Raw genomic sequence first — 13,827 nt, forward strand, 5'->3', positions numbered from 1 at the left:
GGCCAATAAACAAAATTTCTTTGGTTTTGTTGATTTGTGATGAAATTCGATTCAGTTTTAAATGGAAATTTACCAAATATATCAAAACATCTATTCAATTCAAAACACTATTCAAAATATTAGAATAATTAGCTAAAGCAACTATTTAGATATTTTCCAAGAAGAAAATGCATTCAAACAACAATTATCAAACTTCTACAAACACCAATTCTATTCGAATTTGTATTCGATTGCTGTTTATAATTGCTCTCTTCTGTTTCTTTCAACTAACAACCGCACTCTCCGAGCCTAACAATCACCATCCTAATCATAATCCTCATCACACCGGCGGAAGATCTGTGGACGAAAGGTTTTCCCTTCCTTCTCTAGCTGATTCGAATATTTTCGAAAAACTCTTCAAAAAATTGGAACAAGCAATTGAAAATGTTGTAAACAATGTAACAACAAATATCAGATTTCAAGTTTCACAAGCCATTATCGACGTACTCAACAAGAATCAAATCACTGCAGTGACAAATAATGCCATGTCAGCAATCTCTCAAAATATTTCAACACTTCTCAATAATATTCCATTCAATCAATTATTCCAAAACTCATTACAATATTCCCAACCAATCATTAATCAAATGGCCCAACAATTCACTAATCAACAAGTTATTGAAACTGTCAAATCATCTCTCAAACAAAATGACATTGACTTTTCCACAATTGTTTCAGAAATTATCAATGCAACCATTACAAAACTATCTGAACCCCAAACCAAACAAGAAATCAATCAAATTCTCAAATATTACGCAACACATGCAACAGATTCCATCCCAACTTGGTTATTAATTTTTTTTGGTTCAGTTTTAGTTTCCATTTTAATGATTCCTTCATTGTTGATGGCAATTTTGTTGCAACAAGTTTTTCCAGTGAGGAAAATGAAATGGTATCAAAGAATTTTCATTAATAGATTTGGAAAGGCCAAAGTTTCTCAGCAGCAAACTATTAATGATGAGGAGGAAGAAAGGAGGCGGTTAGTTTACAATGAGAATATTCAACAATAAATAAATGTATATAATATGTGAAACAATTAGAAGTATCCAATAGAAAAACAAGAATCGACTTGCTTCTATTTTACAGCAACAGAAAGAAAAAAAGACTACAGCACCACAGGTTCCCAAGTTGTCTCCAACCTCAGTACTGATGTGGCTCTACGATGCTTAACTTCTCAAATCGAGCGAGATGAGGTGCATTCATCGTGATATGGCCGTAGCCATTCAATACCTTAAAATCTTAATACTGAATAAGATTGCCTTTCGTGCTTTTTTTGACTCAACAATATTGTCAACAGAGTTAATTTATTAATTTTTTTATTGTTCTGAATCCTCTTCATTGAAGTGCTATTTGATAATTCAGATGTTAATGATGGAAAATTTGTTATAATTTGTCATGTTTTGTTTAATTATAATAAACAGTTCGAAATGATATTTAATCCAGCATGATAGGATTCTTGATAACGAATGTATATATATATATATTACTTTCTAACACCAACTGGATGAGGTGCTTTGGCTGTGTAGGATTCATCCAAATATTTGACTTCCTCAGTGGTGAGTTCAATATCCAAAGCAGCAATAGACGATTCAATATTCGATACTTTTGTGGCACCAACAATTGGACTGGTAACTCCTGGTTTCTTCAATAGCCAAGCAATAGCAATTTGAGCTGGTGAGACATTCTTCTTATTAGCCAATTCTGAAACTCTTCTCAAATTTTCCTTATCACCTTCAGTCAGGGTTTCTTGGAATTGTTTTTGAATGAAATCTGAATTTGCTCTCTTGGATTTCTGATCCTCATCATCATCATTGCTTGTTTTCTCAGAGTTGACAAATTCGTGAGCTCTTGCCAAAATTCCCTTAGCAAGTGGACTATATGGAGTTAAGGAAACTTTCTGATCCAAACACATTGGAATCATGTCTCTTTCCTCTTCTCTATACATTAAATGATAGAGATTTTGCATGGAAACAAACTTGGTCAATCCCTTCTTATCAGCATAATGTTGAGCTTTAGCAAATTGCCAAGCAAACATTAAAGAGGCACCAATATATCTGATCTTTCCAGATTTTACCAAATCATGTAAAGTTTCCATGGTTTCTTCAATAGGAGTGTCTGGATCCCAACGATGAATAATATATAAATCAATGTCTGTTTACAATATTCAGTCAACTGAACTTTGCAATTTTCAAAAATACTTACAATCAGTTCCCAATCTTTCCAATGATTCCTCAACAGCATGCATAATATGCTTTCTCGACAATCCATGAGTATTCACCTTCTTATCATCACTCAACGGTAGGTACCTTTGTTCTCCACTCTTGTCAACCGGACCAAAAACCTTAGTAGCAATAACAACTTCCTCTCTCGGAATGTTATTCTCCCTAATGAATTTACCCAAAATTCTCTCACTTTCACCATTCGAATAAAGGTTGGCAGTGTCGAAGAAGTTAATACCCAACTCCCAGGCCTTCTTGAGAATGATCATGGATTCTGGTTCTTCCAAAACCCAATCAAACCATTTTGGTGAGCCGAAACTCATGCATCCGAGACAGATTTTGGAGACTTTCAAGCCAGTGTTACCCAAATTTTCATACTTCATCTTACGTTTCTTCTAATTGTGTTGTTTGTTTGTTTTTTTATTGTTTTGTTAATTGTACTCTAGAGTTTCTTTTTAAAGGAAAGAGAATTTGTACGAAAGTGCGAGCGAGGTCTTTTTGAAAATGTACTCGTACTTTGTTAATAAGTTAGATCCATTTGTTCAATTGTTAGTTGGTTATACTGTTTGTACTTGCAACTAATCAATCCTTCTGTTGTAAACCAATTTAAACAAGTCGATTTCATTTTACAAACATTCGAAATTAGCAACTGATTGAGAGAGTAAGGAAAGAATGAAAAGTTTAAGTAATGGGAAGCTAGTGTCTAGAATCAATTCGCAAGTTATTGAAGAGTGATCACCATTTACAAAATCAAAGTTTCAATTGGATTTGCATCTAATTATTCGTTGCATGAAACAAAACAAAACTTGAGAAAAACAAGTCATAACTGATAACTAGCTGTCATGTCACACTTTTAATTTCACCTTATCAAGTGGACTGCAATCTTGTTGAGTGGAGGAACTTTGGGTGCCTTATTCTTCTTGTGGCCAACTATTAGATGATAAATTAGAAGGAGTGTAATAAATTGTAAAGTTTATCCACTGGAAACAATGTTTTGAATTATCATAACAGCAGGTTGTCTTGGATGGTGCAATATCGAATATTCATCCAATTAGTTTGCAATAGTTTCCAAAAATAAAAAGAGATTGTTCAAACACGACTGACATTGTTATGTAAATTGGATGGAAAGAGGCAATTTTGAAATCTAAATGTGGATTACACATCTATTATTTATATGAACAATGAAAAATTTCATCACATGTCCAAAGCACCTCAGTTTCACACATGAACCGTGGCTCTTCTTGTTGTTGTGGCAAAAACTTGAACGAAAAGGAGAGGGAAAATGGACCAAAGATGATTATGATGACATTAATTTAATAATTCTTTTATTGATATTGAAGTTCTTATTATTTTTCTCTTAATTGGCAAATCAAATGATGAGGACACAGAACAAATTGTATTCGAATTATTGATTGAATTAGTTGAGGATGATATTGTTGAGAAAGTTAAAAGTGGAGTGATGGAATCAATGGATGAATTTGATGAGGATTGATTCGATCTTGTTTCTTCACTCAATGTTTCTCTATTATTTTCTCTATTACATTTTGTAATGAATTGACAATGTTTCTTCTTCTTTTCAATTTTGCTTTTCTTTTTCATAATTGGTGAAAATTCATTGAAAAATTGTTTCAATTCATTTTCATAGGGTTGTAATTTGGAAGGTGAAAATGTGTGTTGTTGTGTATTGAATAATTCTGTCGATCTGACAATCATTTGAGCAGCACCACCAGTTGTTGTAGTGCATTTCTTCTTTGAAGGTCTTCCTCTCTTCTTTGGTATTTGATTTGTCGAATGATTATCATTATTATTATTGGTTGCTGAAGAAAAATCAACAATTGAAAATTTGTTATACTTGAACTTGTTATTGTTCAACATCATGTCTATCTATTAAGAATATGTTCTTTGAAAAAGTTTAAATATAGAGAGAGTGAGAGAGGGTGGATATTTAAAAAAAAAACACTGTTGATGTGTGTGTTCTTCTTATATTGTTGGTGTTATAATTTGTTTTTTTTGAATAATGTCTAGTCCAACTAATCAGCGGTTGGGTTTCTAAGGGTTTTTTCGTTAGAGGTGTTGTGTCGGAGATTCTTAAATACAATTATTGCTTCTATCTGATATTTAAGATTTGGTAATTTGAAGGTGTGATGTCGGAGATTCTTAAAGAATATTCATTTCCTTAATGGTTGCAAATAGAATGGATAAGAATCTTAATCATGATATAGAATATCAGATAAGGAAGAGTTGATTAACTTTTGTGGAACTATGGACATCCATGATGACAGTTATTAGTTGGAGCTATTATAAATAGAGAATTTGGATTGCCTTTTTTATCGAATCTCTATTGTTTATTGGGAGGTAATAATATACAAACTCAATTTTATATCAAGTACAACTTATCAATTTGGAAGAGAGGACAATTAGGAAAAATTAATTGAATTTATTACTTTTTAAACTTATTACCATGGTAACCTCTTTGATAGCTAATAGTGACACAATTTCTCAAGTACTTTGCAATGGACGATTCATCTTTGAGTATCATACAACCTTCCAAACTCTTCCAATGATAGATTACTATATTGTTCTACAATATTTCTCAAAAAGAAAACATGAAACATGATTAATTTACACGAAACTTGGTTGGCTTCCCATGATTTTTCACATCTTTCAGAGTCTGATTCGTTCAATCTGGATAATTGAGGATACATCTTGATTACCCATAGAGCATTTCTGATAGAAGTTTCCTCAACGATGGATTTCTTTACAGCTCCAGGTTAGTTTGCTTTCGCCTAAAATTGAAAGTTTTGGAAGAAATTCACCAAGGTTTGGACAAGAAGATTTCAATCTCTCCTTTTCTGTGTTGTTAAATTGATTAACTTGATGCTCGAAACGTTTAACAATTCTAGGAAACTTTTCACTTAAATAAATTAACCATCTATGGAAATACATATAACCATACAATGCCTTAATTGAGGCATGAGTATTACCCTTCATGATTTCAACGACCATAGAATTCATCAGCTTACACATGAGATCTGCATAAACGACCCAATTATCAAAATTTGGTTTCTCACAATGATTGTAAACTGTTGGATGAGAATTGTAAATTTCTTGAATTGACTTTTTCAATCTCTCAAAATTTCCATGTTTTCTATTAATGTAAATTGGAATCCAATGTGTGAATGTTGATCCCCAAACACTCTTTCTGACTCTCTCTTCATAAAATGACTTTCTGGAGAGGAGATCGAGTGGTGAGGAGATGGAGGCAACTGTGCCATCTTTCTTCGTTTCGAATGAGAGACCAATACCAAGTATATCCTCCTTGAAACTTTCTTTCGAATGGTAACAAATTAATTCTCGTGCAGTGGAGAGAAGTTTGTACTCACACAATTCGAGGAGATGTTTGCTTGATTTTTCGACTTTCTTCAAATCAGAGTGAGTTAAATAGGTGAGAATGTGCAGGAGAATTTCATTTGGAATGTCATTGAATGAAGTGTTTGGAGCTTGAACTCCCTTTTCAACTGTGCCAACGTTGGTAGTTACATCAACACCAGTATCTTCTGTGAAGATAGAATTGACTAGCTCAGGTGCTGTAGAAGTGGAAGTAGTTACTGGAAGAGGTGTTGTTGCAGATTCATTTGTAAATTTAACGAAACCCATTTGATTTAGAATTTTGAGGAGGTAATTTTGAATATGTGAAATAATGGATACACTGTATGATAACGGAGGTTCAACAGGAGTAGCTAATTCTTCCTTGATTTCTTCCTTTGGTTTAGTTTTCTTTCCAATATCTTCTTGTTCCATTGTTTCAACCTTGACAACTGATTTCTTTTTCTTATTCTTCTTTGGCTTGCTAACTAGAGTACTAACTAATTCTTTCTCCTTCTTTGGAACAATAGCTTTCTTAACCACAATTGGTTTTGGCTCATATTTGGAAGTCAATATTTCATTAACATTCCAATGAGGAGCACACGGATAAACAACGCCATTGGAAGGATCGTGTCCAGTTTCATCAAACTTGAATGCTCTGGAAAGCTCAATATCAGCTTGAATGAATCCAGCTTGTCTTTCTTCTTCCTCCAAGAGAAAAGATTGCAATTGAAGCAACACAGACAAACATGAATAGCTTGTACTCCATCCCATGTAAGGAACTTGAGAAAAGTGATTACTCTCCAAAATATCCAAACAAATCCAACTTCCAAATACATGTGAGTGATGCAATCTGGTGAGACAATTAATAGTTGGTGGCTTATTTGGATAATCGAGTGGAAAATCAATTTCCAACAAGAGAATAATTCCACGATACTTGGAAGTTTTTGGAGCTAGCACAGTTGCGTACCACTTGAATAAATCTCCCTTGAATGGTTCTGCATAGACAGTTTCTAATGGATTCATTTGAATTTCTTTCAAATCTTTCATTAATCTTTTAAGAACTCGATCTTGCTTGTTGTTGTTTGATAACATTTTTTATGGCTTGCTTTTTGAATTTCTCTTTCAAGTTTCTGTATTTAAATGGATTTTAAATATTTCAAATGCTTGATGAAGATTGGTATTTTCGAATTGAGGTTTCAAATAAATGGTGAACGTTGCAGATACAGTGACCCGTGTCATTACGGTGATCAAGGTGATAGGTATTTTCTAATGACACTCCCTCCATTTGAAAAATACTACTCTAAATGTTAAGAAATTAACTAAGGTTAAAAATTGAAATACAATAAATCCCTCCATCTAACCTTTAATTATTTCACTGGTCCATTCTTCCAAACTTCTACTGTATAATGCTACTTAATATCAAGTGATTTTAATTGTTTCATTTCACAAATTGATTTGGCTCCTTCATCATTTCACCAATATATGTGGAAATGTTTTTCCCGCTTTTTTCTAGTGCTCCCTCTTTAAAAGGACATATTTAGTTTAATACATGGTATAACATCTTGAATTTTACACGGGTTATTTCATATCATGTATACTATATCCTATTCATTTTTGAATATTTAATCTTTTGTTTTCATTGAGATAATTAGTGAGTTATGACATCATATACCTTTTTGGGAAAAGTGATTTTTCGCTCAACTACTTAATATCGAATATTGAATTTTGTGGTGGTAAGAGATAAGATCAGATACTAATACCATTTGTAATTTTTTTTACGAATTGTTGTGTATTAAGGAGGATATGCTTGGTTAAAGTTGGTGAATTTTTTTGTGAAATTAAAATAAAATGGAAGTTTATTAGAAGGAGAGTTATTTTTTGGCGCGAAGTTTCTTTCCCATAGAGAGAAAGGTTTCGGCCAGCAGTTTTCTAAAGTCTGAATACTTGATTCGAACAGTTTCATTCATAATAGCGAACAAGTTATAAAAAAAATCATTCAATAAACTGATCATCAATTTGGTTCTCCACTCAGTGATGATATAGGCATATCTAGCCTTATAATGGTACTTATCTTGAATGTCGACAAGAGTAAAAGTACGTCTATAATGGTCATGATGGATAGCAGAGGTAGCATTAAATTGATTCTGATCAAACGAATGCAAAGCATGTAGTTGAAGTGATTTGACATTTGTGGAGTTGCAAATAAATTGAATCTTCTGGATGATTTCATCCTTAGTGAGCTTACTTAATTTGATATGTTCCTTCTTTCCAATTTCTTTCAATTTTTCCACTGTATTTTTCTGCAAAAAGGAGGTGGAATATTTGCAAGAGTTTGCTGAGATGGTTGGTAGTGAAATTAGTGAGGTTTCAAAATCAAATGCATTCGAAACAAGATGGTGATATTTCTTGTCTCTGTCTGATTGGTATTGAGGATTTCTTTGCATAGAAGCAATCACAGACTTTGAAATAAATTCAGCAGCCTTCCAATTACCATGAGTGAGCGTTCTTTTCAACAAATCCCAGATCCATAATTTTTCAGTACCTGAAATAGAGAAAGTGCCAACAACATTCAATTTGATTAGACGGAGCAAAACATTTCATCAAAGAAAAGTATCTTCTATAACCAGGAATCATGCTATCCAACTTTTCTGTCCGAAGCTGTTGTAAATTGGTTTTGGCATTAGCATTCAACTTTGAATGGTTGTTTTCTAAGCTAATTACAGTTCCCAAAAAAGAGAAAAGCTGAGAGATATCAATATCATTGTAATACTTTGTGTGTGAAGATGCTTTTCCAGTTGTACTCTCTCTGGTCAAGTTAGTGTTTAATACGTCCAATAGTATTTGCCAAAAGTGGTTTGGAATCATGTTTGAAATTAGAAGTTCAAGGCTAACCTCAGTGCAAATTACATTTCTGTTCAGAATGGTTTTAGGAGTGGTAGGAGTTTCGGTAACTTTAGGATGCACAATGTTGGAAGAAACCTTTTCAAATCCTTCTTTGTTAAAATTGAATAAAGATGCTATCCAATCAGTTTCTTAATCCAACTGCTTAGCAGAGTATTTAGGTGTAAGGTTTTGGCCGTTGGATGGACTGAGTTGGCTTGATTGCTGATCTTGGCTATTTTGTTGGTCCTGTTGTGTACCTCCTTGGCTATTTTGTTGATTGGAGGTAACAAAGCCATCGAGTGTAGCTTGTTTTTTGTTAGACGCCTCCAATTCTAACCGTTCATCCATACGAATATTTGGATTTTTTCAAGAATGCGTTCAAACACGCTTCAATAAACTTTTTTTTATTAAAGATTCTTGGCGTGAAACTTTCTTACCGGTTTCACATACATTTACAGGTTTGCGAGTTTGTTAATGTTGTGGACGAAGGATTTCAAACTTTTTTATCCTTCCAATTACTTGTTCAACTATTACTCTAACCTCCCAACCTCTTATTCCAATCTTCTTCAACTTGATCCAACTTTTATTTATTCAATCAAACTCGAAGTTGTGAAGTTTTTTGTCCCAAATTTTCTTGTCATGAACGTTTCCAGAAACATTCTGTTGAGCAACTTGAAAGAGGCAACCATTAGAATTCATAATCAAAGAAGTTTTTCAAGAAACAGCGATTCCGGACCGGTCTCAATAATAGAAGTTACACGTTCACAGTGAACAGAATTTTATCATTTTTACAATCCAAACGGTTTTTATTGGCGGGAAGAGGGAGCATTCTATTGTTTGAGGGAGCATTGCAAAAAAGCGGCGTGAACTTTTCAACAGATATCAAGTGATGTCAATTGTTTCATTTCAATTATTGATTTGGCTCCTTCATCACCGATTTGATTTCCACTAATATCAAGTGATGTTAATTGTTTCATTTCACTTATGAATTTGGCTCCTTCATCACCAATTCGATTGATATAAATACTAAGTGATGTCAATTGTTTCATTTCACAAATTGATTTGGCTCCTTCATCACCAATTAGATTGTTATAAACACTAAGTGATGTTAATTGTTTCATTTCACTTATGAATTTAGCTCCTTCATCACCAATTTCATTTTCACCAATATTAAGTGATGTCAATTGTTTCATTTCACTTATTGATTTGGCTCCTTCATCACCAATTAGATTGCTATAAACACTAAGTGATGTTAATTGTTTCATTCCACTTATGAATTTAGCTCCTTCATTACCAATTTCATTTTGACCAATATTAAGTGATGTCAATTGTTTCATTTCACTTATTGATTTGGCTCCTTCATCACCAATTTCATTTTCACCAATATTAAGTGATGTTAACTGTTTCATTTCACTTATTGATTTGGCTCCTTCATCACCAATTTGATTGAAATAAATATCAAGTGATGTCAATTGTTTCATTTCACTTATTGATTTGGCTCCTTCATCACCAATTAGATTGTTATAAACACTAAGTGATGTTAATTGTTTCATTCCACTTATGAATTTAGCTCCTTCATCACCAATTTCATTTTGACCAATATTAAGTGATGTCAATTGTTTCATTTCACTTATTGATTTGGCTCCTTCATCACCAATTTCATTTTCACCAATATTAAGTGATGTTAACTGTTTCATTTCACTTATTGATTTGGCTCCTTCATCACCAATTTGATTGAAATAAATATCAAGTGATGTCAATTGTTTCATTTCAATTATTGATTTGGCTCCTTCATCACCAATTTGATTTTCACCAATATCAAGTGATGTCAATTGTTTCATTTCAATTATTGATTTGGCTCCTTCATCACCAATTTGATTGCAAAAAACACTAAGTGATGTTAATTGATTCATTCCACTTATGAATTTAGCTCCTTCATCACCAATTCGATTGTTATAAATACTAAGTGATGTTAACTGTTTCATTTCAATTATTGATTTGGCTCCTTCTACACCAATTAGATTTTCACCAATATCAAGTGATGTTAATTGATTCATTCCACTTATGAATTTGGCTCCTTCATCACCAATTCGATTGTTATAAACACTAAGTGATTTTAATTGTTTCATTCCACTTATGAATTTAGCTCCTTCATCACCAATTTGATTTTCACCAATATCAAGTGATGTTAATTGATTCATTTCACTTATTGATTTGGCTTGTTCAAGAGAGTCAAGCAACCTTCTCGAAAATTTAACATTGACAATACTATTCATAAATTGACTTTTCATGAATAATTTAATTCGTTTCTCTGTAAATTTTTTGTTAAATTCAATAACGAGTTTTGAACGTTCCTTGATCACATGAAAGAATTGTTTTGAAATCAAAGAACAATTATTCAAAATAAACCACGAATCATCAATCATGGAAATTATTTCAAAACAAACATCATCCGAAAATATTTCTTGGAGCACAAGTTTTTTCTTTTTTGTTTTCTCTTCCATGTTATTTTTGATCCGAAATTGCTTTTCAAAATCTTGAATGCTTCGTTTACTCATTTTTTTGTGTTTGCGAAAATGCCTCAACATTACCACCCTCCGGATACGGAAGGGAGTACTCTGCTCGCTAACAGAATCTTTGTGTTGGAGAGAGCATTAGAAACCTCCCAAAAGGAAAACACATGTCTCCGGGAATCTATTCAAAATTTTGTAAATATCTAAAATGACTCTGACTATAAGCAATATTTTAATATTTTTAATGAATGTGTTGTTGATAGGAAATTTGTATTAGAATGTTTCCCATCTCCAGCAATCTTTACTCCAAAACCTCTTGCTTTATGTCATTCTACTAGTTCCAAAAATATTCATTACAGACTATTGGAAAAAATTATTGAATATTATATTATTGAAAAGGGAATTAATGTTGAAGGATTATATACCAACTATTCCCATAAACAATATATTACTAGAATATCATTTGATAATGAGAAAACGTGCTCTGAACTTGCTTCAGCTCTTGATTTACAACACTATAAAACAGTAGAGCAAATCAGAAGTGAAACAAAAGAGACAACATCTCAATGTACATTCCCTATTCAATTTACTGATAACGAGATTACAAACGGAATTGCTCGTGTTTACTCTAGAATGGATATTCAACTTGTATTGAACAATTTAAAAATATCAGATGCAACTAATCACTCTGGTACTTCAAAATATAAATTAGTTAAATTATCACACACAGATAAGGATGAAATGGATGAATTCTGTAAGAAAAATATTTCTCTTATTGATAAGCACAAAAACCATTTCAATTTCTATTTCAAACCTTCTATTGAGATTTTAGATCTTAAAATAGAACAGAAAAATAGATTATTTCCTTATTTACCTACTATTAATTCTACTAATAATATTGCAACAACTTAATCAGTTGCTAAAACAACAAATAATAATAATAATAATAATACTAATAATAATAATAATAATAATATTAATAATAATAATATTAATAATAATAATAATAATGAAAATAATCTGTTAATATTACTCACCAAAGCTTTTTTTGGCCTTGTTGTAGGATTGGCAAATAATAATGTAATTCCATTAGATAATAACTTAATGGAAATTGTCAATATTACTAATAATATAAATAATGTAAATAATACTAACTCTGTAATGATAGATGATGATTTGATTTCAACATCATCTAATGAATCTACTCAACCTTGAGTGGAACTACCACTAGTTTAAGACTTGCATGCTACAATGTTAACGGTCTATACAAGCATGCAGTCCATAAATCTGTAACTCAAGAATTGAAATCTATGTGTTTAACACATGGAGTTCATATGATGAGTATTACAGAAACACACGTTAACACTACTGAATTAGAAATTAAAGTTAGAAATTCTGGTTCAGGTTATTTATTAATTAACTCCCTTATGGGTCGATCTAAAGGCTGTAGTTATGCACTTTTTAAATAATCATAGAAAGCGTAACATTACCAATAATAATTTAGTACCTGGAATCTTACAATGGACAAGATTTGAAAGCAGGGGAATTCCAATTAATTTATTTACTATTTATTTAAGTGGCAGATCAGATGATTATGAAAATGATCAAGAAGCCATTAACAGTTTTATCAATGCTGTTTTAACATGTAAAGATGAACATATTATTTTAAGTGGGGATCTTAATATTGATACTCAAAACCCCACTACTACAAGAGAAAAGGATTGGATTTGGATTCTTGAAATGTTAAAATTGACAGAATTCAAAACACCAAATTATACATGGATTAGACGAAGTCAGGGAACTTTAAATAGATCTAGACCTGACCATATCTTTGTCTCAAAGAATATTAGAGTGGTAAAGGAAGTAATTATGACACCTTTGACCACTAATGATCATGTCCCTTTTTATTTAGATTTAGAATCTAATCTTACTTGGAGAACTTACTTTAGTAAGAATAAGAGGAAAAGAATGTACGAAGCAATTAATAAGTGTAAAATTGACAATTTTCAAGAGCTGAATCAAGCAATTGAGGCTCAAATAATTAAATATGGATCCAAAGTAGATAGATTAGGAGTTGGAAGAATTTCTACAGCATTTAAAGAAGAAATTCAAGATTTAGAGGATGAAATATTATCTAAAATTAATAACCCTAATATTCCTCAATCAGAAATACAAGAACTACAAACACTCCTAAAAGAAACACATATTAATAATGCAAAAGAAATTAAGGAAAAACTTATAACTCTTCATCGAGAATGTATCAATTTGATAAAATGATACACTCTAACCAAATTATGTGGAAAGACCTTAACTTTGAAGAAGAAGAAATAGTGGATTACTTTACAAACAAATTTACCTCCACTAATCAACAACCAACATTCACACCAAGTAATTCAACTATCAAAGAAGGTCCAGATTGGAGCAATTCGATTCATATTAAAGAGCTACAAGATGCTCTCAAACGAATGAAATCAAACACTTCTGGGCCTGATCTAATCTCACTCGATTTAATTAAACATCTTACAGAAGCCAATCAAGGAATCCTCTTAGAAGAATATAATAGATGTTTAAGAGATGGTGATATTCCACAAAATTGGAAACAAGGATGGGTAAAACTCATTCCTAAAAGAGAAATTAATACCTTAAGTGATATTCGCCCAATTACTATTTTACCAATATTTTACAGAATATTATTTAATATTATAGCATTTAGATTGAGATCTTGGGCATCAACTCATATTAATGTTAGACAACAAGCATTTATTACAGACAGAAATACTTTGAATCATGGTGTATTACTCTCT

At 32.0% G+C, this 13,827-nt stretch overlaps 6 protein-coding genes across 6 annotated transcripts; 2 read left to right on the top strand and 4 right to left on the bottom strand.

Annotated features, from left to right (window-relative positions):
• Positions 1-167: 167 nt before the first annotated feature.
• Positions 168-1,049, top strand: NAEGRDRAFT_61748 (uncharacterized protein; the record flags this gene model as incomplete). Its single annotated transcript, XM_002682555.1, has 1 exon — positions 168-1,049. The coding sequence occupies one exon, from the start codon at positions 168-170 to the stop codon at positions 1,047-1,049; it is 882 nt and encodes a 293-aa protein (XP_002682601.1).
• Positions 1,050-1,522: 473 nt separating this feature from the next.
• NAEGRDRAFT_29714 (uncharacterized protein) lies at positions 1,523-2,641 on the bottom strand (the record flags this gene model as incomplete). Its single annotated transcript, XM_002682750.1, has 3 exons — positions 1,523-1,831; positions 1,874-2,190; positions 2,242-2,641. 3 exons carry the CDS (start codon positions 2,639-2,641, stop codon positions 1,523-1,525), a joined length of 1,026 nt encoding a protein of 341 aa, XP_002682796.1.
• A 925-nt stretch (positions 2,642-3,566) lies between these two features.
• NAEGRDRAFT_61750 (uncharacterized protein) lies at positions 3,567-4,136 on the bottom strand (the record flags this gene model as incomplete). The annotated part of the gene is made up of 1 exon (XM_002682751.1): positions 3,567-4,136. The coding sequence occupies one exon, from the start codon at positions 4,134-4,136 to the stop codon at positions 3,567-3,569; it is 570 nt and encodes a 189-aa protein (XP_002682797.1).
• A 2,286-nt stretch (positions 4,137-6,422) lies between these two features.
• NAEGRDRAFT_29645 (uncharacterized protein) lies at positions 6,423-6,719 on the bottom strand (the record flags this gene model as incomplete). Its single annotated transcript, XM_002682752.1, has 1 exon — positions 6,423-6,719. A coding segment is annotated over one exon (297 nt), but the record flags the coding sequence as incomplete, so codon positions are not given.
• A 779-nt stretch (positions 6,720-7,498) lies between these two features.
• Positions 7,499-8,071, bottom strand: NAEGRDRAFT_61752 (uncharacterized protein; the record flags this gene model as incomplete). The annotated part of the gene is made up of 1 exon (XM_002682753.1): positions 7,499-8,071. One exon carries the CDS (start codon positions 8,069-8,071, stop codon positions 7,499-7,501), a length of 573 nt encoding a protein of 190 aa, XP_002682799.1.
• A 4,404-nt stretch (positions 8,072-12,475) lies between these two features.
• Positions 12,476-13,300, top strand: NAEGRDRAFT_61754 (uncharacterized protein; the record flags this gene model as incomplete). Its single annotated transcript, XM_002682556.1, has 1 exon — positions 12,476-13,300. One exon carries the CDS (start codon positions 12,476-12,478, stop codon positions 13,298-13,300), a length of 825 nt encoding a protein of 274 aa, XP_002682602.1.
• Positions 13,301-13,827: the final 527 nt, after the last annotated feature.

The sequence above is a fragment of the Naegleria gruberi genome (genome assembly GCF_000004985.1).
Source record: "Naegleria gruberi genomic scaffold NAEGRscaffold_2, whole genome shotgun sequence".
Lineage (NCBI taxonomy): Eukaryota > Heterolobosea > Eutetramitea > Acrasida > Naegleriidae > Naegleria > Naegleria gruberi.